The 24,298-nt window shown below is 44.7% G+C and overlaps 2 protein-coding genes across 7 annotated transcripts in view; both read right to left on the reverse strand.

Moving 5' to 3' along the window:
• The window catches only part of HERC3 (HECT and RLD domain containing E3 ubiquitin protein ligase 3), a 48,714-nt gene extending 42,093 nt beyond the window's left edge, over window positions 1-6,621 (reverse strand). For 2 of the 3 annotated variants that reach the window (XM_088660521.1, XM_035111578.3), the window contains exons 1-2: window positions 6,478-6,598; window positions 2,086-2,350 (exon numbers count right to left, since the gene is read on the reverse strand). In XM_088660521.1, coding sequence (XP_088516647.1) covers window positions 2,086-2,311 — 226 coding nt within the window. In that variant the 5' untranslated portion in view covers window positions 2,312-2,350; window positions 6,478-6,598. Of the gene's footprint in view, window positions 1-2,085; window positions 2,351-6,477 lie in introns of all 3 variants that reach the window. The other variant, XM_035111577.3, reaches the window with a different exon arrangement.
• A 9,222-nt stretch (window positions 6,622-15,843) lies between these two features.
• The window catches only part of LOC118083329 (E3 ISG15--protein ligase HERC5), a 35,886-nt gene continuing 27,431 nt past the window's right edge, over window positions 15,844-24,298 (reverse strand). For all 4 annotated transcript variants that reach the window (XM_088660524.1, XM_088660522.1, XM_035111570.3 and 1 more), the window contains exons 17-23: window positions 23,975-24,118; window positions 22,696-22,862; window positions 21,799-21,865; window positions 20,970-21,052; window positions 19,311-19,494; window positions 18,726-18,825; window positions 15,844-16,695 (exon numbers count right to left, since the gene is read on the reverse strand). In XM_088660524.1, coding sequence (XP_088516650.1) covers window positions 16,481-16,695; window positions 18,726-18,825; window positions 19,311-19,494; window positions 20,970-21,052; window positions 21,799-21,865; window positions 22,696-22,862; window positions 23,975-24,118 — 960 coding nt within the window. In that variant the 3' untranslated portion in view covers window positions 15,844-16,480. The remainder of the gene's footprint in view (window positions 16,696-18,725; window positions 18,826-19,310; window positions 19,495-20,969; window positions 21,053-21,798; window positions 21,866-22,695; window positions 22,863-23,974; window positions 24,119-24,298) is intronic.

Here is a 24,298-nt window from a genome sequence, read left to right on the forward strand (position 1 = left end):
CCACCCGGATATTTTGACAACACTTAGGGATCTCAGGCATACTTGCCAAACTGGCAATCCCCCATTTATGGAGGGGGTATCAAGACTGAAATGCCCCCCAAGACCCAATTAGAGATGTGAAGTCCCAGAAAAAAAAAACTGAAAAGTTCAGGGGGGAACGGTTTTCCCCCAAAGCCTTTTTTGGTTTTTTTCCGAAAAATTGGAAAAAAATGAATATAGTACTGTGGAGAAGAAATACTAATAATTGTTACTTCTGGATTTTTAAAAATTGTTTTGTGGAGTTTTTTTGTTGTTGTTCCACATAAACTAGAAAACAGTTCAGGAGATTGTTGCTCCATTTGTTACAAATACAAATAAATATTATTTTAAAAGTAAATTCTGTTTGTAATAATTGTTTGGATACACTCTATTTTTAATATGCTAGTTGTGATAATTTTATACCCATTAAAATTGTCGATAGTTATATTTTATGTTTCTAAAGTAACAGAATGACTTTCAATCGGGAAAAGAAAAAAGAAGTGCTAATGTAGCATTTTTTCAATTTTTCCGAAAAATTTCCACTTTCCCCTGCCCGGAAAAAAAACTGGGGGGAAACCGGGTTTTTTCCCTAGCTTCAAAATTTCCGGAAATTTTACATTTCTAGACCCAATCCCTAAACCACGACCCTCGAAGGCAGGAATCTGTAGGCTGTGGCCCTCCAGTTAAGGGTGGTCATGGTGGTTTACCCACCAGTTCCTATTGCCAAGGAACTCTGAAAACTGTGGCTCTATAAGGTAACAGCTCTCAGCTGCCTTAAACTGAAGTTGTCTGGATTCTTTGGAGGAAGCCTGGCCGTTTAAAGTGGTATGATTCCGCTTGAAATATATATAGTGCAGACATGGCCACAGACGGGGGGGGGGGGAGACTGCTAGCCTCTGGGGAGCAATATAGACCAAACTAAACTCATACACATCTCTTCGTTCAAGAGTAGGCATCATCTGAACACGACACTCTGCTGACACACTAGCCTACTATCCCCCCATCAAAGGTTACTTTGGGATCAGCCAGAATGAAATGTGAGCCAAACAGGAGCCTGTGGCTGAAATGGAAACTCCCAGCATCAGCCGCAAGAACTATTGGAACACTGTCAGAAAAGCCTCTACCTGGCCTTCAGAAACCTCTCCCTTCACAGGCCCTGATCCATGGTGGGAAAGTGCCCTTGAACTATGACAGTGCCTCTTGCTTGTTCTGATGCAGGACAGAGAAGGAGGAGAAACTAGCCTACTACACAAGGGTGGCATTTATGATTCTTGCTCTAGCCCACTTTTGCCTGCTCAGTAGGGCTGGGCGATACTTGATTTTCAACATCGTGATACATCACCAGCTAAACATTGAGATTATCAACATATGACGATGTCTGAAATAAGGATGGAACTATGTAGAGCTGAACAGCAGGGCTGGGCAATATTTGGTTTTCAGCATCACGATATATCACCAGGAAAACATCGCAAATATCCTGATATATCCTGGGATAGCTCAGTCAACGGAGCATGAGACTCTTAAGCTCAGCGTTGTAGATTTGAGCCCTACGTTGGGCAAAAGATTCCTACATTGCAGGGGGGTTGGACTAGATACCCCTCGTGGTCCCTTCCAACGCTTTCGATTCCATGCTTCTATGATGTCTGAAATAAGGATGGAGCTATGCAGAGGCATTGGCTGACTTCACGGTTTTTCCCACGCTCTGATTTTTGCATAGTGCACAAGCACACCATGATTCAATGAAAACTGATCATCACGATATGGACTTCAAACTGGTTTTGGGTGGTATGTCGGTATTATCAGCGCTAGCATGTGGCCCCCATAAGGTTACCCAAAATGGAATGTGGCCCTGCCCTATATACCTCCAGGCTGGTGTCATTGCCAAATTGTATTCCTATTCCAAGATAATTTGTAGGGAGTATAAGCCTCCCATGATGGGGTGCACTTAATAAAATGGAAGGAGCAGCATAGGCAAGCCAAACCTAAACCCCAGAACCAGCTCCCAGCAGAGCTATTTCATTAAATGGGAACAAGCACCTGGCTGCAGGTTCTGTGACATAACCTTACCTGGCTTGCTTCCTTCCCTCTCGTGGCCGAGTTGTCCTTTCCTGTTCACGCCACATGTATACACTTCGCCATCCTCCAGCAGGAAGATAGAATGGTTCTCACCACAAGCCACTTCCTTGACGCTCTTCTCGTGAATGAACCCGCTGCTCCGGGGCTCGGTGATTATCGCCTGGAGCACGCTGCCTTCCCCTGGGTGTCCCAAAGACCAATATCCCCAACATAACATCTTCTCTTCTTTTAGCAAGTCATGTGTCTTGGTTTTTTCCTGAGGCAGGAGAAAAGGGGGAACCAATCCATAAATCAGGAATCATCTACAGACCAGACAAACAGGACAACAGGAAGTGATGCTGGCAAAAGGAACCATTTCCTGTCCCATCATGCAAACAAAAGAGCAGTAGTTCTTTTCTGCAGCTTCGATTCCTTGGAATAACTTTCCTAAAAGATGCCCAGTGGCAAACTATTTTTTTCTAATAGTTTTGATTTCATTTATTTAAGCAATTTATATACAGTCAAACCTCGGTTTGCGACCGCCTCCGTTTGCAACCGCTTCTGTTTCCGACCACTGCAGACCCAGAAGTGTTTACATCCGGGTTCCGCGGCGCTCGGATGTGCAGAACTGCAGAAGCGCTCTATTGGTGCTTCGAGCACACACAGAAGCGTGCATCAGGGAGCGACCGATTAGGGAAGCGACTGGCTCCGCGGAATGGATTGCAGTCGCAAACCGAGGTACCACTGTACTGTTAATATTTGAGACGGGGGAGCGGGCCTCTGGGCAGTATACAACTTAAAACACAGATTAAAAATCAAATAATTTTAAATAATCCACAATAAAAAACCAAATTAGCAACCCAAAGGGCATCATGGTAAGCATTGCACATGAAAACCAAGTCTAATAATAATAATAATAATATGCTCCACGCTGCACCTTCAGAACTTGGTGTGATGGATCACGTTGCTAATACAACCCTCCCCACTTCCAGAAGTCAAAAACACAACACACACAAACCACCATGTTCAGTGGCAAGCATTCTCTGAATGCAGCTTGCCAGCTGGCAGAGCTGCCACAGCAGCAAATAAAACTTCAATGCTCTTGTTCTCTGGGACATTAATGCCAGAACAAATTCGTTTCTGTTGACAGTGGCTTCATTATGTAAATTGATGTTTTGGTCTTTCCACAACTCTCTCTACATGGAAAGCACTTCATGTTCTCGTCGGTGTTCATGTTTCACTGCAGGTCAGCATCTGAACTTAAGGCAGATGCTCCTCATACCAACTGCACATCACCCCAGGCCAACTGGGCTATTCCATGGGAAGTTGTCCGCCATGGTATATCCAAGGAACCTGGTACAGGTGGGGTGGGAGACACCGTCAGCATCCAGATCCCAGTCTTGTGCATTCAGGGCTGGCTCCCATGCAGAATGTTGTCTAGCAATTTATTTGCTGATGGGGAAGTAATGGCCACTGATAACATAGTTATTTAACAGGGGAAGAAGAGGAAGGCAGGGAAAGCAATCAAAATCTGCAACGGCAGCCGCTGTGGTATAAGTAGAGGCTGTGACATGGGCAGCGACAGCCTGCATAGGGCAAGTTAAGTAGGGCTGGACACTTTGAGCTGATCTAGAAAGAGTACGGTTTGCCATACTAAGTGAGCAAGGTTCAGGCTCATGAGAACCCCGTTCCACTTCTGCAGTGTGGAGACTAGAAGCATCTGCCTCCATTTTCAAATAGCCAGTTTGTTGTTTTGTCCAGACTAGGGATCCATGGATTGCTTTTAACTACCGTTTATCCCAAAAAGCCAAAATCAGGAGCCACAATGTTTGTTACCTAAGATCGATCACAGTTTATCCCATTTGGACCAAACAAACTGTGGTTAGCTGCAAACGTAGGCAGGTTCTTCCTATTTCTGCCTTGCAGCCATAATAGAGGAGGGAGTACACAGGCCCATACAGTGGTACCTCGGTTTACAAACCAGAAGTCTGTACTTAACCTGAAGCGTACTTAACCTGAAGCAAACTTTCCCATTGAAAGTAATGGAAAGTGGATTAATCCGTTCCAGACAGGTCCACGGAGTACTTAAACTGAAAATACTCAAACCGAGGCGTACTTAAACTGTACTTATGACTGTAGTTCATTTGTGTAGAGCTAAACCATGGTTTTGCACCCAATCTACACTATTGCACCTTATTACTAACCTAAGCAGGCAATCTATAAATCTCCCTGGGATGAATGCTCAATAAATGAGTTCTCTCAGGAAGCAACTCTTATCCCTGTCTCTCAGCTATTTCTAATAAACCCCTGTGTGCATCTGTCAACTGAAGCTGATATCCAAACAGTAATGCCACAAACATGTGGAGATTTGCCAAACTCTTAAAGATTTGGAGAGTTCCACTCTTCTGCCGATAGCCTGCTCAAATGCATCCCATAAACTAGCCTCTGCTAAAGAAAGAGGCATGGGAGGCGGGGGGGGGGAAGAGATGAGGGGTCAGAGGATGCCTGTCTATGCACGGAGACGCCAGCAGGAGCACGTACAGCCAACACGCGCGGGCACGCGCAGCCACACACACACACACACAGACACACACACACCCCAGCTAGCTTTGCAAGCCCATGGAAGGGGCACGTGCGCACGCGGGCACGTGTCTCTCCCTACTTCTATTTCCGCCAGCCGGTCGCCGGGTGCATCTCCGCCGGCTGCAGCATCCCCCAAAGCCAGCCGACCCACCACGAAAAGCGAACAGAAAAAGCGCCGCCACCCTTGCTTCTCCCCCTTTGCATTGGAGACGTTCGGGATTGGGGTTTAAAGCAATCGCCATCGTGGCTTCTTCCCCATGCAACCCCAACAATACGCCGCGCCCACCACGTCTGAACATCCCCACCCCCGAAATGTCTCCTCTTTTTTTAAAAGGTTTGAGCCTGGGGGAGACGATTTGCAAAAGTGTTTTACTGTAGTATCTTTTGCATGCTCCCAAGAGGCACCGGAATGAGCTCATCCGGAGCTACTGGAAATTGGCTTGTGGGAGGGGACAAGCGAGCACACCTCCTCGGTCCCACTGCGCGGACGGTAACCGGGAAACAGAGGCGCGGGTCCACGACGGGGGATGGGGATCGCCGTCATCACCGCCACGCGCGCAAAGTCCCGGAAACTAGCCGCCACCCGGTCCAAATACCTGCCCATGGGTGACGTGGAAAGCCCCGATTCCTGCTCTCCGGGATTCTAGGATTTTTGCTTTCCAATGCACACAACTGCACATACGCCCGGTGTTTGCAATGACTTGCATCGCGGTGCAAGCGAGGGATGCAGTTACTGAAATAGAGGTTTGACTGTCATTCCCACCCACCCCTCGTTACAACACCGCACACGCAGAGGGAATGAACTCCTTCAGCAACCTTTCAAAATAAAATTATTTAAAGGCCAGCAAATAATTTAAGAAGCCATTTTTTAAAAAATAAAATAAAAAGTCCGAGGGCAATAGCTGCTTTCCAAAGAGCTCTTTCTACAGCCAACCTGCGGGCATAATCCAGCGGGAAGTTCTCCTGCGCAGCAGCAGCCGAGATGCAAGGAGACAGTATATGGCTTGCGCAGGATTTTCCGGGTTTCCCCCGACTATTATTGTTAGATCTCGTAGCTGCCTCCCATCCATCGGTGCCAGTGGCCGCATATAATAAAATGTCTTGCTGGAAAGGGGGAAGAAATAATCTTGCACAGATGCACATACGCAGCCAGCAATCTTTCTTCTCCCCATTGCATGGGAGGAACAATCGCAGGAAGGGGGATTATTGGGGGCCCTGTGTGACAAAACAGGGGGCTTATCCTCATTAGCCAGTCTTCAAAACAACCCAATCATAGGCACGCCTAACTCAGCAACAAGATGCGCCCGTGCCGTGCTTTATGGGCTTCTTAGAGCTATCTGGCCGGGTGTTGGACGAGGTGGGCCTTTGGCCTGATCCAGTGGAGGGGTGGGGTGGACTCTTCTTAATAGGACTGACCCCTCCAGGTTAAGTGTGCGTATTGGATCGCAGGCTCAAAGTCAGGCTCTGTCAGTCCAGAAAGAAGGCAGCGAAGCCATTATTAACAGGAATCGGTGGAGTTGGGTTTCCTAGGAGGCTGCTGTGGGTCTCTCTATTCGTCGCCTCCCAGCTGCAATCCTATCAACCCCGTTTATACCCAGGAGGCAAAAGATCCCATTGATCTAATGGGAGAGCCTGAAATGCACGACGCAGAGAGAGATCGGGAAGCTTGCAAAGCCTCCGATATCCAGCAGCAAGCTGAGGGAAAGGGAGCTACCCCCACCACCCACCCTTCTATATAAAAAAAGGAGGCGACAGCACAACACAGGATCGCACGAGCCGCAGCGCCCGCGGGACGCAAAGCAACGCCTTTGGAACGCTCACCGGCTCTTGGCTGCTGTTGCTGCGCCCCGGGAGTCCCAGGTGCGGAGACGGAGGAGGCACCTCTGTACTCTGCTTCCTGCTGCGCGCTACAATAACAACGAAGTTTGGCTTCCTTCCTCCAGCAGAGAGAGCCAAGCGCGAGCCCCGCCTTTGCGTGATTGACGTGTTAGCCGCACCCAATGGAAAGCCGTGGAGACTCTCCGGCTGAACCAATCGCTGCTTCCACCAGAGGCTGACACGGGGAAGGGGGGGCAGGTTGGGCCCAAAGTTCTAGTTTGGTAGGCGGGGGGGGGGGAGAGAGAGAGAGAGAGAGCGCCTGACAGTTAACCCTAGAAGCGCCGGAGGAAGATGTGTAGTCCATATTGTGTTGGTGCAGCATATATTTATTTCACAGAACCATAGAATTGTAGAGTTGGAGAGGACCCTGAGGATCATCTAGTCCAACTCCCTGCAATGCATGAATATGCAGCTGTATCATAATGGGGATCGAACCTGCAACCTTGGTGTTATCAGCACCATCCTCTAACCAACTGAGATATTTGTTTGCATTTATATCCCACCTTTTTGCTGTCAAGTTCTCCCTTCTTTTTAAGGGAAATTCCCTTATGCTGAATAGGCTTCCTCGCGAGAAAAGGGAAAACTTGACAGCTATGCTCAGTGAGCTTCTCAGCTAAGTAGGGGATTCGAACCCAGGTCTCCCAGGTCCTAGTCCGACACTCTTAACCACTACACCACACTGGTACCAAGCTAAACTAGGCAGCAGGAGGCTACTTAACAGTGTGCAAATTTTATATTTAGATGGAAAGATTTGGCAGGTCAGAGGGCAATTCTCTCAAGAGACCAATCATAACTATTCAGTGTACAGCGGCACTGCTACCCGGTAGGCACTCAGAAGACTCAGGGGCCTGTGGCACAAATTTGCATATGCTATTTTTAAAAAGGATTCTTACATTTATAGCACACTTTTCCTCCCAGAAGCTCAATGTGGCTGTCCCCACCCTCCCCGATTTTATCCTAACAATAACCCTGTGGGGTAGGTTAAGCTGAGAGTCTGTGATTGGCTCAAGTGAGCTTCAGGGCTGAGTGGGGTTTTGAACCTTGTTCTCCCAGGTCCTAGTCCGACACACTCAGCACTGCACTGCATATGTTGGTCCCAGAGCAAATTAAGAGGATAAGTGTGTGTAACAGCCCTGGAAGCAAAGTTAAAAATCATTTTTGGAACAAGGGCAGGTTATCCACCACCCAGCCCTCTTACAATACACCTGACAGACAGGCGACAGGGAACCTGATTGCATATAAGCTCCAAGGAGGTTGATAAATTGAAGTAGACAATGAACACCTTTATGTTCCTGCAAGATATTTTGCTATATAAGCCGTGCCACAAATAGAAACTTCTGATGAGAATTAATTTCCAGGTGAGTTTGAAATCCCAGTACAGTAACATTAAATCTACCCCCAGGCCACATTCCAGCTAAATATTTTGGCAAGGGATGCTTTAAAAACAACAACCTGTATTTTGAATTTACTGTGCTTGTAAGCTGAGTAAGAGAGATGCATCGATTAGAAGGAACAGTCTGTTCTTAAATGGCTCTTTCCTGCATTTTTGTATTGCATTAGCAACACTCAGAAATGATGCACTGGATATTTGGGTAGCAAACCTATGCTCACTTCTCTAGTAGTTACTTCTGAGTAGACATGTACAGTATAGGATTCCTCTGCTAATGATTTCTTGCAGGGCCCTTCAGTTACTGGGTATTCTGTACAGAAGCATGGATTAAAATTTTAGCTTTGCATTTTAAGGAAAACATAAAAGACCTGGAATGTTTAGGCTGACATCCTCCTAAGTACAGTGGAACCTCGGTTTATGAACACCTCGGTTTACGAGTTTTCGATTTACGAACGCCACGGACCCATCTGGAACGGATTAATTCACTTTTCATTAATTTCAATGGGAAAGTTCGCTTCAGTTTATGAATGCTTCAGTTTATGAACAGACTTCCGGAACCAATTACACCCATGCTTCGGGTTAAGTACGTTTCAGGTTGAGTATTCCGCGGACCCGTCTGGAACGGATTAATCCACTTTCCATTACTTTCAATGGGAAAGTTCGCTTCAGTTTATGAACGCTTCAGTTTATGAACAGACTTCCGGAACCAATTGTGTTCATAAACCAAGGTACCACTTACTAGGAAATAAAGCTCCATTGAACAAAGTGAGGCATACTTTTGAGTAAACATGCTAGAAAGCTGTAATCCTGTGATATGCTTACCATTTAACCCAGTGGAATTTAATTCTGAGGACAAAAGCTACAGGTTTGGTCTGCACAACACAAAATGATTGCAAATGCACTTATCGTTCTGATGTACAATAATGTGGCAGATGTGCAATGTCATTTTGAGCCCGAGGTTCAGCTTGACAACAACAAACAAATGAATCAGAGTAGAAGAGAGCCCTTTAGGCGCAGGGAAAGAGCTGGAGGCAAGCACTCTTGAGTTAATTGGAGGGGAATGCTAACATGAGCCAGGCATGACTCACTGGCTCAAGGAAGTGCATGAATACATGGCTGCACTTATTTTAAAATGTGCCTTAAATGTATGATACAAAGTCCATTTCTTAGGGAAAGGTCAGAGCTTTGCATGCAGAAATATCATTGGCATTTCCAGGTAGGGCTTGGAGAGACCCAACTCCAAGCTGAAGTGATAGCATAGTGTGAGACCCGGGCTGTAAAGGATTAGAAAAACATCTTTTTGTGCAAGCAAATCAGGATGCATAGTCAATAAACCTGGAGGAGCTTTTAGTTATTGCATCTGAGCCAGGATTAGCTAGAAATTACTGTGTTCTTTTGTGAAATTTTCTTATTTCTCGCTTTTATGGAACTTAAAGACAGCAATCCTGTACCCACATGTTCCTGGGACTAAGCCCCTATTGAACATACACAGGATTACACTATAAATCAACTTTTAATTGAACCGTGGAGTGTACTTTTGCTAAGCCACAGGCTCTGTGGCATTTGCGTGCCTAGCCATTTTGATTCTGTGCGACTTAACTTGTGACGATTTAGTAACTATTCACTTGCTCAGCTAATCCCATTGCTCCAGAGTGCCTCCTGCTTCCAAGTCAGGGAACTGAAGGAGCTGCTGAAAGTGCTGTAGGTACGATACAAAAGACTGTGTCCCCCTGCCTGCCTAACCTTTCCAGAAAGGTGGGACTTGAATGCCTCTTTGAAACAAGCTCACCCGAACAAAAAGCAAAAATAGGGCCAGTAATTTATCTGGGACGGGATCCAGAAAATAGGGTTTGTCTCTGGTAAATAGCAACAGCTGTAGAGTAGTTTGCACCCGAAACGCACAGAAGATTCCGTATGCATTGATTCTCCTACAGTGTAACATTTACCATTCATTTGTTTTGCACTACGCAGGATGTATTAGTGAAGGCAGAGAGTAAGCCTTTCCAAAAACCATTTAAGAAGAAAAGAGTAGCAGGCTTTTGCTTGCAAAGAGGCAGTTCTTACAGGAACAGGGATTATCAAGGGAAGGTTTTAATGGCCTATAAAGTCTCTCCCCCAACCCCACCCACCCACCAGCTTTATCTCCTATAGGCCAGTTGCATTGCAACAGACTAGGAGAAGGAAACGATCTTAACCTGTAAATAGACCTATAATCATTTAAGCTCTGATAGCAAAAAACTTCAAAGAGCCTCCTGGCACCTTGAAGACCAGCAGATTTATTATGGCATAAGCTTTTGGTGGACGATAAGAGTGTACCTTGCCAGATGTAGGAAACGTTATCCTCAGTTGCCACTTGCATGTGTGTGTGTGTGGCGGGGGATGCGAAAGGCAATTTGCTTAAAGCTAGATGCAGGCAAACGGAGCGTCGTGTCTGTTCGCAACAGAAGTAACGGGAGATTTAAGGGATTGCAAGACTGTCTCGGCAGTCATGCACCCTTGCCATCATCATATGTTTGGCTAGCGTGTGAAGGGTCTCTACTACTCTATGCACCTGGATCTCTTAGTCATATGGGGAAAGCTCGGCCAGTCAGGATGCCCCCTTGCGCAGGGTCCCGAGTGCCAGTCCCATTGAACAACTTTCATGAAGGAGATGTATACACCTACTGAGGCATGTATGGAGAGCCCTTTCACGTGGACACTGTTTGCAGAAGGTGGGCAGAAGTAGCTCATTCATTCATTCATTCATTCATTTGGAGGGGGGAGGATGTGTCTGAACACAAACACCGACAAGCATCCTGGTTTTGCTAAGTTGTCAGGGGCATGGCTCAACAGCAGCACATCCACTTTGAATGCAGACAGTCCCCAGTTCAATCCCTGGCAGGTAGAGCTGGGAGAGGCTCGTGGTTTAGGCAGGGCCTGGAACGCTACTGGTTCATGAGACAAGGGGATGATATTCCCTACAGCTCAGGGGCCAGCAAACCTTTTCAGCAGGGGGCCGGTCCACTGTCCCTCAGACCTTGTGGGGGGCTGGACTATTATTGGGGGGGGGATGAATGAATTCCTATGCCCCACAAACAACCCAGAGATGCATTTTAAATAAAAGCACACATTCTACTCATGTAAAAACATGCTGATTCCCGGACCGTCTGCGGGCTGGATTTAGATGGCGATTGGGCCTGATCTGCCCCCCCGGGCCTTAGTTTGCCTACCCATGCATTAGAGGCTCTGAGACGCTTGCAAGGCTCCTTGTATGCTGATAAGGATCAAGACTGTGTCAATCCATGGACGTAGCCGGGAGGGCGGGGGCAGCTGCCCCCTACAAAATAAATAAAAATCAATCAAAAGAACTAACTGAGGCTCTGAACCCCCGACAAAAGCCCCCCCCCCCAAAAAATATCCTGGCTACGTCCATGTGTCAATCCCCCAAAACTATTGAAAATAAAACAAAACACCTGTTTTACAGGAATATGCCCTGGCAGAGTTTACCAATACAGAACAGAGAATTTTAGTGAGAAAAGGGAATAAGCTCCATTGAACTTCTGAGATGCTACACATATGCATAGGATTGCACAGTCAATCAGCTTTTAATGGAACCGTGGAGTGGGCAAGCTGGCATTAGCAAAAATGTGGCCAGTTGTGTCATAGCACAACTGGCTCTCCACCACTGAATACAGCTGACATCAGAGCAGCCATGATGGGTTAAAATAATGGAGAAGTCAGCTCTGTGGAAGCTGAAGGGATAGTCGGTATGAGACAGTAAGGGCAAGAAAAATGTTGCTTTGTGCAAAACAAATCCAAATACATGCTCAATAAACAGGTTTGTCTATAGAGGAGTCGGACACAACTAAACGACTAAACAACAACAATAGAGGAGCCTTTAGTATCTAAGCAAGAATTAGCTTGAAATTACTGTTTACTTTTATGCATTTTTTCCCTTATTTTCCCCACTTTCTTTTATTGATCTTCAAGCCAGATTGGCACTGCTCGAGTGCTTATAAGCATGCACAGGATAGCTTCCTTTCCATTTTGAATCAGACGAAGTGCGCTGAGGAAAGGGAAATGCTCATAACGTCCCCGACATAATGTGGACAGACTGTCATGAAAGATTAAACATTCCACCAGAGCACGTCAGAGATCCCCATGTTAACATTCGTGGAGCTACATCAGTCTCATCCTAGTTGCCAACAGCTACAGTCTGGCAGTACTTGAAACCATGTCTGATGATAAGATGCAGAAAGCATGCCCCCAAACCCTAAAACTAAAGAACATACAGTGGTATCTCGGGTTAAGAACTTAATTTGTTCTGGAGGTCCGTTCTTAACCTGAAACTGTTCTTAACCTGAGGTACCACTTTAGCTAATGGGGCCTCCCGCTGCCGCCCGATTTCTGTTCTCATCCTGAAGCAAAGTTCTTAACCCGAGGTACTATTTCTGGGTTAGCGGAGTCTGTAACCTGAAGTGTCTGTAACCTGACGCATCTGTAACCAGAGGTACCACTGTACTGTACTATAAAATGAATGCACATTAGGACTAAACCAACAATATTTCAAAACATGCATCAGAAGCAGCTAATTTGTCAAGGGGGTGACCCAGACCTTCAGATAACAAAGAAAAGTCGGAGACTCCGACTAAACATTAGCACCAGCTTTCTGACAGTAAGGCCTGTTTGACAGTGGAACGGACTCCCGTAGAAGGTGGTGGGGTTCAAACAGAGCTTAGATGGCCACCTGTCTGGGATTCTTTAGCCGCGATTCCTGCATTTCAAGGGGTTGGACTAGAGGACCCTTGGGAAGGTTTTCCAGAGGACAATGGAATGGAAGAGGAGCTGAACAAAGCATCTCCCACTAAGACTGAGTTCGGTGGTGCTCCTTCCTAAAGAACTGTGCACTCCTAACCATGTCTACTCAGAAGTCCTGTTGGATTCATTGGGGCTTGCTCCCAGCTAAATAGGGCTACAATTGTAGAGTGTCTCTATAAAGCTGTACCCCTACAGCCCAATACTAGTTATAGATACTTGGAAGTATCATCCACCAGGTTCAGTGGGGCTTGTTCCCAAATATAGGGCTGCAGACTTGTTGACAAGAGATACCTACATGGTATTAGAAACAGTACATTAGTCCCAGGTCCAGGTCATATAACCACATAAGATTTCAAATAGAGGGTGGAGACCACCTCTTTTGCTACCCCTAAATGTATCCTTTGTCATATAGGCTATGAGCGTTAAAATAAGATTTTGAAGTAGTGTTAATAGATTAAGGAATAATTAAATCAAGATTTGGATTTTAGATGATGGAGAATAAACTGCTAAAAATGTATTACTGTATTTTATTTTTCTGTTGGAAGCCGCACAGAGTGGCTGGGGAAACCCAGCCAGATGGGCGGGGTATAAATAATAATTTTTTATATTATTATTATTATTATAAAATTTAGAAAGGGAACAAGGGAAGTCATTTGAGGATGTGAATGAAAATAAGGTTTATAGAAGAAATATTTTTATGTATTTGTTTTTAGTTTAGTATTAGTTTGCTGTATTTTGTTCATTTATTGTTAGAAATGTTGTTTGTTGTTGTTTTCTTATAAAATGAATTATTTTAAAAAACTAAATGTATCCTTTGTAGACACACACGAAGTTACTCCTTCATTGTGCTGTTCCAGATGTTGTTAGACTACAAATCCAGTTTTCCCTGACTATTGGCCATGCTGGCTGGGACTGATGGGTGTCGGAGTCCATCACATCCCAGGCAATTTCTTTGGCGGCTCCCCATCTGCAGAATGCTCTCCCCAGAGGCATGCCTGATGCCATAATTACATCTCTTTAGGCGGCAGGTGAAAACATCCCTTTTTACCCCAGGCCTTTGGCTAGTAAATAATATATGTCCTGTTAAAGCTAGGTGGGGGAGCCCTATTATGATTATTTTATTATTCTGTTTATTGTTGTGCTATTATTATTTTTTATTATGCTCCATAAAATGTGTTTTTAATGTTGTACAGCACCTGGCAAACTTCTGATAAACGGTGGAGTTTACATTGAATAAATAAATAAAATAAAAATTAAAACACCTGGAGTGTCACAGGTTTCCAAGCTCTGCAGTATGCCTTTTCCCAACATACTAGTTTGTTTGCTGGAGAAATAACAGGTGGTGTAGAAATTATCTATTAAATGCCCTTCCCCTTCTGTTTTCTTAAAACCTGTGCTGCCCCATACCTGAACACAAGATGATACATGCTGGCCATGCTCAAGATGACATGGTGACTTCTCAATCAGGCGTTTTCCCCGGATTCCAACCAAGCCACCAGCCTCAGAGGCCAGTGTTTCATTCTGCCGCTTGCAAGCAAAGGAAGGCTATGCGAATGAGTTCATAAAGGCTTGCTTGACGTGTAGCTGCTGTTGCCGATTTAGTGACCTCATAGATCTCTGCCTTTGACTCAGCAACACAGGGCAGTGCCTGTCTACAGCCAGGGTAGCTGACCTGTTGCCCTCAAGGTACACCTGGAATTTAACTCTCAGTCCTCTACATCAGGGTTTCCCAAACTTGGGTCTCCAGCTGCTTTTGGGCTACAATTCCCATCATCTTTGACCACTAGTCCTGCTAGCTAGAGATGACAGCAGTGTCCAGAACTGGACACAACACTCCAGTCCTCACCAAGTACATATAAGAAGAGTTTGCTGAACCAGACCAATGGCCCACCTACTCCAACACCCTGCTCTCTCCGTGGCCAACCAGGTGCCTGAGGGAAACCAGCAAGCATAAGATGAGCCCAAGGGCCCTCTCCTCTCCTGCGTTTTCCAGCAACTGGGATCCGAAGCATTGCTGCCTCATAACAGTGGAAGTGAGAGCTGGACCATAAAGAAGGCTGATCGCCGAAGAATTGATGCTTTTGAATTATGGTGCTAGAGGAGACTCTTGAGAGTCCCATGGACTGCAAGAAGATCAAACCTCTCCATTCTGAAGGAAATCAGAACTGAGTGCTCACTGGAAGGACAGATCATGAAGCTGAGGCTCCAATACTTTGGCCATCTCATGAGAAGAGAAGACTGTGAACTTCCGTTGTGTATGGCTTTAGCTTTTGCTTCTGCGCTGACCACAGAGAGCAGACATGTTTTTCTCTCTTCTGAGATATGCTTAATAAACACTTGCAATTGCAACCTAGCAGTTCGAAAGCACGTCAAAGTGCAAGTAGATAAATAGGTACCGCTACAGCAGGAAGGTAAACGGCGTTTCCGTGCGCTGCTCTGGTTCGCCAGAAGCGGCTTTGTCATACTGGTCACATGACCTGGAAGCTGTATGCCGGCTCCTTCGGCCAATAACGCGAGATGAGCGCCGCAACCCCAGAGTCAGTCACGACTGGACCTAATGGTCAGGGGTCCCTTTACCTTCAATTATGTCAATTATGCAATTATGGAGACTCTTGAGAGTCCCACGGACTGCAATAAGATCAAACCTATCCATTCTGAAGGAAATCAGCCCTGAGTGCTCACTGGAAGGACAGATCCTGAAGCTGAGGCTCCAATACTTTGGCCATCTCATGAGAAGAGAAGACTCCCTGGAAAAGACCCTGATGCTGGGAAAGATGGAGGGCACAAGGAGAAGGGGACGACAAAGGATGAGATGGTTGGACAGTGTTATAATAATAATAATAATAATAATAATAATAATAATAATAATAATAATAATATATTTATACCCCGCCCATCTGGGTAGGTTTCCCCAGAACACTCTGGTATTCTTGAAGCCACCAACATGAGTCTGACTAAGCTGCGGGAGGCAGTTGAAGACAGGAGTGCCTGGCATGCTCCGGTCCATGGGGTCACGAAGAGTCGGACACAACTGAACGACTAAACAACACAACAACAGTGGAGGTAGAGCCAAGCCAATACATTCCGTTGCGTTCCAGTTAAAAGCAGACTTGGAGTGCATCTTCAACTTGCATGAAAATATAATTTATTTATAACTTTTTTCAAGGATCACAGGAACAGGAACATGGCCCCCTTCAGCTTTTATCCTCACAACAACCCTGTGAGGTAGGTCAGGCGAAAAAGAGCGACTGGCTCAAGGTCACCCAGCGAGCTAAGTGGAAATGTAACTTGGGTTCTGTCCATTTCCAATGCCTACCAATTTGTCTCCAAACCCAATTCAAATTGGCTGGTTCTGACTGACAAGCCCTTCTGTGGCTTAGGAGCCTAATGCTTCTTATGACCACCTCTCCCCATACTGGACCCCAGTCAACTTTTGATGTCCTTCTCTAGATGCTCCCTACAAAGAGAAGTTCAGAGGGTGACAACAAGGAAATAGGCCTTTGATGTGCTGACACCCCCCCCCCAAAAAAATAAATAAATTACGGAATGATCTCCCTAGTCCCAGTACCTTTTCAGCACAGACTTCCATTGGCTGTGGGAAGCGAATCATAAACTTAATAAAAACTAAACTGTGCACTCTGCTGTATTGTTTCAGTGACCTTTATCTCTTGTATGGAAGGAGCTGCTTGAGCAAATTGTGGGAAACGACAGCAGTTTCGAAGTGGGGTGCAGGGGACAGCGAAATTACATCCAGGCTTTTTAAGAGAGGCCAAATTTTTCATAGTTCTCTAGAGCGACGAGGAGCATATTCTGGAGAACATCCTTGTTACTGTATCTAGGAAGATGCAAGACTCGGGAGCAAGTGCAGGCCTCGGGGTACCACTGGTCTGCATCTTCTCTTCTCAGATCCGCAATAGTGACTGTGAATCGTCCCATTCCTTGAGCAGGGATGCAGTCGGTCCCTGTGAGAAAAGCTGGAAGAGATGGTAAAAATTAAACAATGCATAGCCAGAATGTATCTTAGCAAATAATGATGACCCAGCCCTGTGGAGGAAGGGCTGCTTTGCACTTTAGCTGGCAGGTGAGAATCCAGGATGTCCATTAGGGCTGGGCGATATACAGTGGTAGGTCGTCTAGCGTCCAGGATCCGTTCCGGAACCCCGGACACTCAACGAAAGAGACGCTCAACAGAGCATGCGCGAAGCGGCAAACCTGGAAGTAACCCGTTCCGGTACTTCCGGGTTTGCTGTGGACATCCGCTGAAATGGACGATCGGGGGGCGGGATGTTCGCAGAGGTAGGACTGTATCAATATATCATCCAAAACCATTTATTTGAAATCCATTATCATGATATTGGTTTCATAATTTTTGACCTGACAATATATTACAAATCATGGTGTGCGTTAGGGCCAGGGTGGATAAACATCAATGGTTTTTTGTTTTTTTAAAAATGGATTTTTAAAATTTAAATCAGATTTTTAAAATAAAATGCTTTTGGAGGAAAAATCTTTCTAAAGATAGTTTTCTATTTAAGTTACATTATAGTCCAAAGACTATTCATCAGAACATAAGGATTTGTTTTTAAGTTTTTCATGTGTGCCAAAACTCAGTCTGAGGGTTAAAAAAAAATTTTTGTTTAACTACATCAGTTAACAAACATGGATACTTATGCTATAATGTTATTGTTTTAGTGAAATAAATTGTTTAAATTGTTACTAATGATTATTTTTCTCCTTCCAATATAGTACAACAGAAAAGTTGTCCAAATATAAACAGTTAACTTATTAAACCTCACAATAATTTCATAATTATCTGTCTATGTATTTCTAATTGGATAACCAAATCAGTAATTTGTGATATAACTGTAAAAACTACTCTGAAAATTTATTATTCCAAAAATGAAACCTTCAGCTGGTTGTAAATATTAAGATTACACCAGCAAGAATGAGTCTTTCTGCAAAAATAAAATAAAATGATTTAAATCAAGTCTTACTGACTAGTGATTTAAATTGATTTGATTTAAATCAAATCCACCCTGGCCAAGGCTGAGTGATGTCTGGCTTTCAAGTCTATGCAGACTAAAAATAGCCCAATATTGGGGAAAACCTATAGAACTCCTCGTTGAAATCTGGGTAAGTAACCTTTGGAATGTGTCTCTATTGGAACACCTTACTCGCCATAGAAGGGTAATTAAAGGCACTTTTGATGAGACTTTGCTTCCATTCTTTTCCTTTATAATTTTAAATGAGACAGAAGAGACTTTTATTCCACCCACAACACAAGAATATCTGTGGAGAGGATATGTGAATTGACAAGGCCTAAATAAACAAATTCCTTGTGTGCTGTGTATGAAACTTAGTAAGAATGTTCCACTGGACTAGTTACTGTATTTATATGTGATTCTTGTATATACATGAAAACCAATAAAAATTATTTGGATTTTTTTAAAAAACAACAACAACAACAAAGTGTATACAGACAACCCCCCCCCCCCATTTAGGCATGTTCAATATGTGCGCGGCTGCACACACATGCATTGCGCTGAACCCCAAAAGTCACACAAAAAAGGGGTGAAGTGAGGGCAGACCCAGGCATTTGCAGGCTTTTTCAATGGTTTTTCAAATATACGTGATTTCACGGACACACGCTGTGACTCAGAATGTAACCTCCACGTAAATGACGAGTTGTCTGTATTCGATTCTGGCCAAACTAAGCTTCCTAGTGAAAAATATACAACAGGAGACTTAATTTGGACAGAATCGAGTACATACTTCCAGACTTAATGCTAAATACATTATTACATCTGGCAAATGAGCCACCACAGCCGCTAAAGGGCTGCGAAAAATGTGTCCCGGGCTTTTTTTTTAGACCCATGTACTATCTGAAACCAAATCTGGTGCATTGGTTGCCAGATGTGAAATATATTGACATTATTTTCAGTTCTCCTACTCTACTATCAAACAAATGATTCATTTTGACTTTTAAAAAGAAATACATTATTACAGAGGAAATTCTTCTTCTTTTCTTCAGGAAGAGCATGAAACACAGCCCAAAAATCCTCAATGGTTTCATCCGACCTTTCATAACCGTGGTACTTCGCGTTCTGTCATAAGAAATAAAAATAGCCCTGCTCTGTTAATCCTTCAATATCTCTTTATATAAATCAACATTCGTTGCCCAACATAATTCTGCGAGATATTTCTGTCCCCCTTATGACTTTGTGCAGGGAATCCGAGGGCTGCTCCATACATTCCCTTTATTTTGCCTTTTAAAATATTTAGTTATTTTATATATTTCTTCATATTTCACCCAAAATCTCTTAAGCTGTTTCTAAATCCCAGCCAAAAGGATTCGATATAAAAAATACAATACAATACATTCACAACTGGACAATACTACTACTACTACTACTACTAAGAATAACAAATTCCACAATTTTAGTAAAATAATACCTCTAAACAATGTACATAAGTAAAATTATGAAGAACCGCAAAAACAAATCTTAACAGAGACAGGGTATCCCCACCCATTTCCCAAAGCATATTTGATCCAGTAGTCAATTGAACTTTGGGTAAATTTATGTTTTACCTTTTCTAGCTGTTCCCAGTCGTATTTTGTATGACCAAGCAGAACAACACGGAGCTCAGCAGGAAGAAACATTTTCCAAATTTCACTTGGGCAGCCTATTTTAAATCCACACATGAAGTCCCCAAACTGCTTTTCTACTGAAGTACCGAACATGTAGTTCACGTAAGCATCGACATATTCTTTCCTGGAAATATATTAATGCGGTTCATTTATTTACTGTATTTATAGGCTACTTTTCTGGGTAGGACCCAAAGTGGTCTATACACACAGATGTAAAAGTATCGAAATAAACTCTCACCTGTTCATGAAACAGATAAGCAGTGCAACTTGAGTTCTTACGGTACTTTTGAAAAGAGTATTTTTAGTGAGTCTGCAGAAAGCAAGATGTGCCCATCTGCTTGGCCACACAATTACTATCTGGTGAGATCAGCTCCCGGCTCAAACTTAAGCATGTCTACTCAGAACTAAGTCCCGCTGAATTCAATGGAGCCAACTTCAGATAAGATGGCACAGGACAGCAGCCTAAGAGACTGAGCTGGGAATTGGAAAGTCCCTGGTTTGAATTGTGCTGTTAAATTACTGGGTGTCCTTGGGAAAACCACTCTCTCACCTTCCCCTAAATCAGGGGTGATAATACTGACCGAGTTTAGAGGGTTGCCGCCAAGATTACAGAAGGCGATTTATGTGAGTTGGAGTAGGCATCAGAAAAAAGTATAAAACTGCTAAATATTATTATTGCCAGAACCACGTCACCTGTTTGTTGGAATGTCAGATGACAACATTCCAAGTCTCCATGCCCCCTTCCCCTAAAAACGTGCATGAAATTTGAAAGTCTTGAAAAGTTTCCATCTAAGATTTGCTCATGGCTTCCTCAGCCTCTTCTCCTCTAGCAGTGTCATCCTGGAGCCAGTGAAACCACGGACAATTTGAAGCAGTGGGGTTACGATAAGCATGCATGAGTATCACCCATATAGTCTTTATGCTCCAACACCCACAATTATTATGCTTTTCCATATGTATGTCCCTAGGACCTTGACCTATGCTTTCCCCCCCTCTGGCAAAGGTACCAGGTACCATCTCTGGAGCTTTTCAAGTTCAAAGGGGCCACAGAGGACAGCACAAATTCATGACAGCATTACCTAGCATCTTTAGCAGAAAGGTGATTTAAACCCCAGGACTAAACATGGTTGCTTTCCCCTTCTCCCAACCAAAGGTCCGAGTTAGCCACTGACTTTGCTGAGACAAAGCTTTGACCCCCTGAAAGGTATCCAAGAGCATTTATGTTGTTGTATTGCAATATGGCATCAACCAATGTCTGGTTTCCAGTTACAGGGGAACATTGGTGGAAAGGAAGGAAGGGTGCTTAACTAGTCCTGAGCTCGCCAATTCTCCCCTGCAAATCGCCCTACACAGCTGGCAGCCAGTCTCACTAGTGATTTTGGAGGGGTGGAAGGAAACCTTCCAGCAGGAGCATTTTCAGGGGGGGGAATCAATGAAGAAGGGAAGGGTTGAGAAACACCCTTCCAGATAACCCTCCATCGGCATTATAAGAGAAATGTACAGGATTGAAAACCCAGAGCTTTCATTGCAACATATAGTTTTGTCCAAATATAACTGATTAAAAATAGGGTGGGGTGGAGAGGACTTAACAAATCTTGCCTGTTGCACTTGGTAACCGGAATGTTAGCACCGTTTTCTTTCAATTCAACGTCAACGATGGATCCATCATGTTCTTCCGTTATCTAAATAGGGAAACAACAAACAAACAAAAAGATATTACGATGTGTTGTTAAGCCATTCCGTTCTTTTATTTTGAAAGCTGGATGCTGTGTAAAGGCATGTAAGCAGTTTGTAGGACTGTCTTCTCCTGCATTGGGTTGCCTGGGAATGAAGGTCATCTTCTGAGAGGCGGCAACCGAAAGGAGGGCTTTGTTTGTGGTGGCACCCTCGAATTCCATGCCCAAGCATCTCAGGACCATTGTTATTGTCTTTTAGGCAGATGATGTGGCAACCTGCAACCCTTGGGCTAATCTCGTAATGGGAAAGGGGGTGACAGAGATAGAAAAGGGGGTAGGAGAAACAGAGAAAAGGGGGCAGCCATTCCACTTTTGGCTCAAGTGCAGCCCCCAATAGATTATGACACTCAATAGCAAAACGTTCTTCCACCCCACAAACTCCCAAGCCAGGTCTAGTGATCTGAGCATTTAATTGACACCCCCAACCTTTATCCTGCAAAGTTGGGTTTCACAAAAAGTGTTCTACCATTCTGTTTTAGTACCGTTAAGATTACAGGTGCTTTTACTGTTATGATTTGTAATGTTTATTGCACGGTTTGTATGTTTCAAAGTGGGAAAGTAGGGTCGATTTTTTGTTGTTAATGGATGAAAAAACTACCCGTTCAGCCACAAAAAAAAGGAAATGTGCTCGCCCGCGTGTGCATAGAAGAAACACAGGGAGGGACTGTTAGAAGATTATCAACATCTCTTACTGTGAAATCCAACATCATGTTTTCAATGACATCTTCATAATCTTCATCCAAGACTGCCTGAAGATTACTAACGGATAAAGGAGAAAAGGGGAAATACAATGGTTCCAATCCTAAATGTATTTGTTGACATATACTCCGACTGATTTGAAGGGACCCAGGTGGCGCTGTGGGTTAAACCACAGAGTCTAGGGCTTGCTGATCAGAAGGTGGGTGGTTCGAATCCCTGCAATGGGGTGAGCTCCTGTTGCTTGGTCCCAGCTCCTGCCCACCTAGCAGTTTGAAAGCACATCAAAGTGCAAGTAGATAAATAGGGACTGCTCCGGCGGGAAGGTAAACAGCGTTTCCGTGCGCTGCTCTGGTTCGCCAGAAGCAGCTTTGTCATGCTGGCCACATGACCCGGAAGCTGTCTGCAGACAAACGCCGGCTCCCTCGGCCTATAGAGCGAGATGAGCGCCGCAACCCCAGAGTCGGACACGACTGGACCTGATGGTCAGGGGCACCTTTACCTTTACTCTGACTGATTTGAAGGGAATTTTTAGCACAATCCTAGCCATGCCTCCTCAAACGTCCTACTGAATTTACCCTCCCACCAATGGGGTTCAGATTGCAGCCCTCCAAATAAGTGAGTTTGAAACTGCAGTTGTAGTCTATGCCCCATTATGCAAAAGGATTTTAACATATAAGGTCTACCTAACCCAAGAGTGATTAACCCGTGTCCCTCCTGATGCTAATGGTCAATCCTGGCCATTGGTCATGCTGGCTGGGCTGGAGTCCAACCACCTCTGAAGGAACACAGGTTAGTCACCCCTGGGGTAAACCCTGCAATTCTGATACCGAAGCAAGGAAGGGTACTTCTTCACAATGCTATTTCACATGGACATGCAGAATATTCCATACCTTCCTACTACAGGAGAGAGCTCTTTCAAATCTTCCAGGGTTGGCTGAATGTTTGCCATCTTCTTGAATAGAGCAAGAGGGAAAGGGAAAGCAGCTATCTTCATGTTATAGAGAGCTTTCCCAAACAGCTTCCCGATTAGGAAATATATGTCTTCCTGCGCTGGTACCTAATTTGAAAAAAATAAATATACATGTATTGGAAGTTCAGATTAGGTTAGGGATGGGGAACCTATACCCCCCAAGATGCTGTGGGGGCTCCAAATCCCCAACAGCCTCATCTAACGTGGCCAATGGTTGAGGATGATGAGACTTGACTTGCAGCCCTGGAAATAGATGCCACTGAGAAGTAGCTATGGAAGCAGCTGGGCTCATAATATCATGCCCAGTTTGGATTTGCGTGCAACACTGGTACTCTGCATAGGTGCCAAGTCTCCCGTATTCCCCAGGAAACCCCTGTTTTTCCAGCCATTTCCCGCTGGCAGCCCAGATTTAAAACACCCCCGTAAATCCCCCGGATTCTTACCGGCCCGGGGAGGCTACTTTTGCGCATGTCTGGAGTCTCTGGACATGCGCAGAAGCGATTTCTGGTGCTGCAGCCATTTTGGGAATGGGCAAAGCATGCATAGAAGCGACTTCTGGTGCTGCTCTGCCCAGTTCCAAAATGGCCGCAGCACGACCTCCGGCGCTGCAGCCATTTTGGAAATGGGCAGAGCATGTGTAGAAGCAACTCCTGTGCTGCTCTGCCCAGTTCCAAAATGGCTGCAGCGCGACTTCCGGTGCGGCGTGGCTGCCGATCCCGGACTTTTAAATCTGGGAGTTGGCACCTATGGTGCTCTGAAATCTAGATTCTGTGCGGACACAATCCCTTCGCATATGCCCTCATTTGACAACGACATGTGGTAATACAGGTTAGGTGATGAACTGCAGTTCAGAAAATTAAAGTAGACTTAGGAAGCCAATTATAAGAGAAGCATTATTCTTTCCACCATGTGATGGCTTGAAAAGTGGTAGCAAATTCAGGAGGGATACATCTCTCTTAACTAAATGAAAGCTCCGCTGACAGGGGCAGTATATCTCTAAGTACCAGATGTAGGAACAAATAACAAGGAATGGCTATTGCCTTCAAGCCCTACTCGTGAGGCCCCAGAGGCATCTCAATAACCGTTGTTAGAAACACAGTTCTGGAACGGATGGGCCTTGAGATCTGATCCTGCGGAAAAATTCTACGACGGGGACGCAACATAAATTAAGCACATTACGGAAATGCAAGCATACATACCTGGTGGGAGAACCAAATCAGATGTGACTCTTCAAAGTGCCTGAATATCTGTTTTTCTGGAGCACAAAGTTCCCTACCGATGACGGTGAAGAACTCCTGGCATGGCCCACCATCGTCAATCCCTGGTTCACCTACAAAACGCACCTGGGGGGGGGGAGCAGGCAAATTATTTATATGCAATTTGTAGGAGCAGTTCTCTTACAAAGTCTGAGTGTGGGCAATGTTTCTTTGTTGAATTCAAGTAGCACTAACAGCTTTATGTGGTCCATCACAATTAGTTCCTCTTTTATTTATTGTAAGGTTACCAGGTTATAAGGTTATTGT

Source organism: Zootoca vivipara, chromosome Z1, assembly GCF_965207765.1.
Source record: "Zootoca vivipara chromosome Z1, rZooViv2.hap1.1, whole genome shotgun sequence".
Taxonomy (NCBI): domain Eukaryota; kingdom Metazoa; phylum Chordata; class Lepidosauria; order Squamata; family Lacertidae; genus Zootoca; species Zootoca vivipara.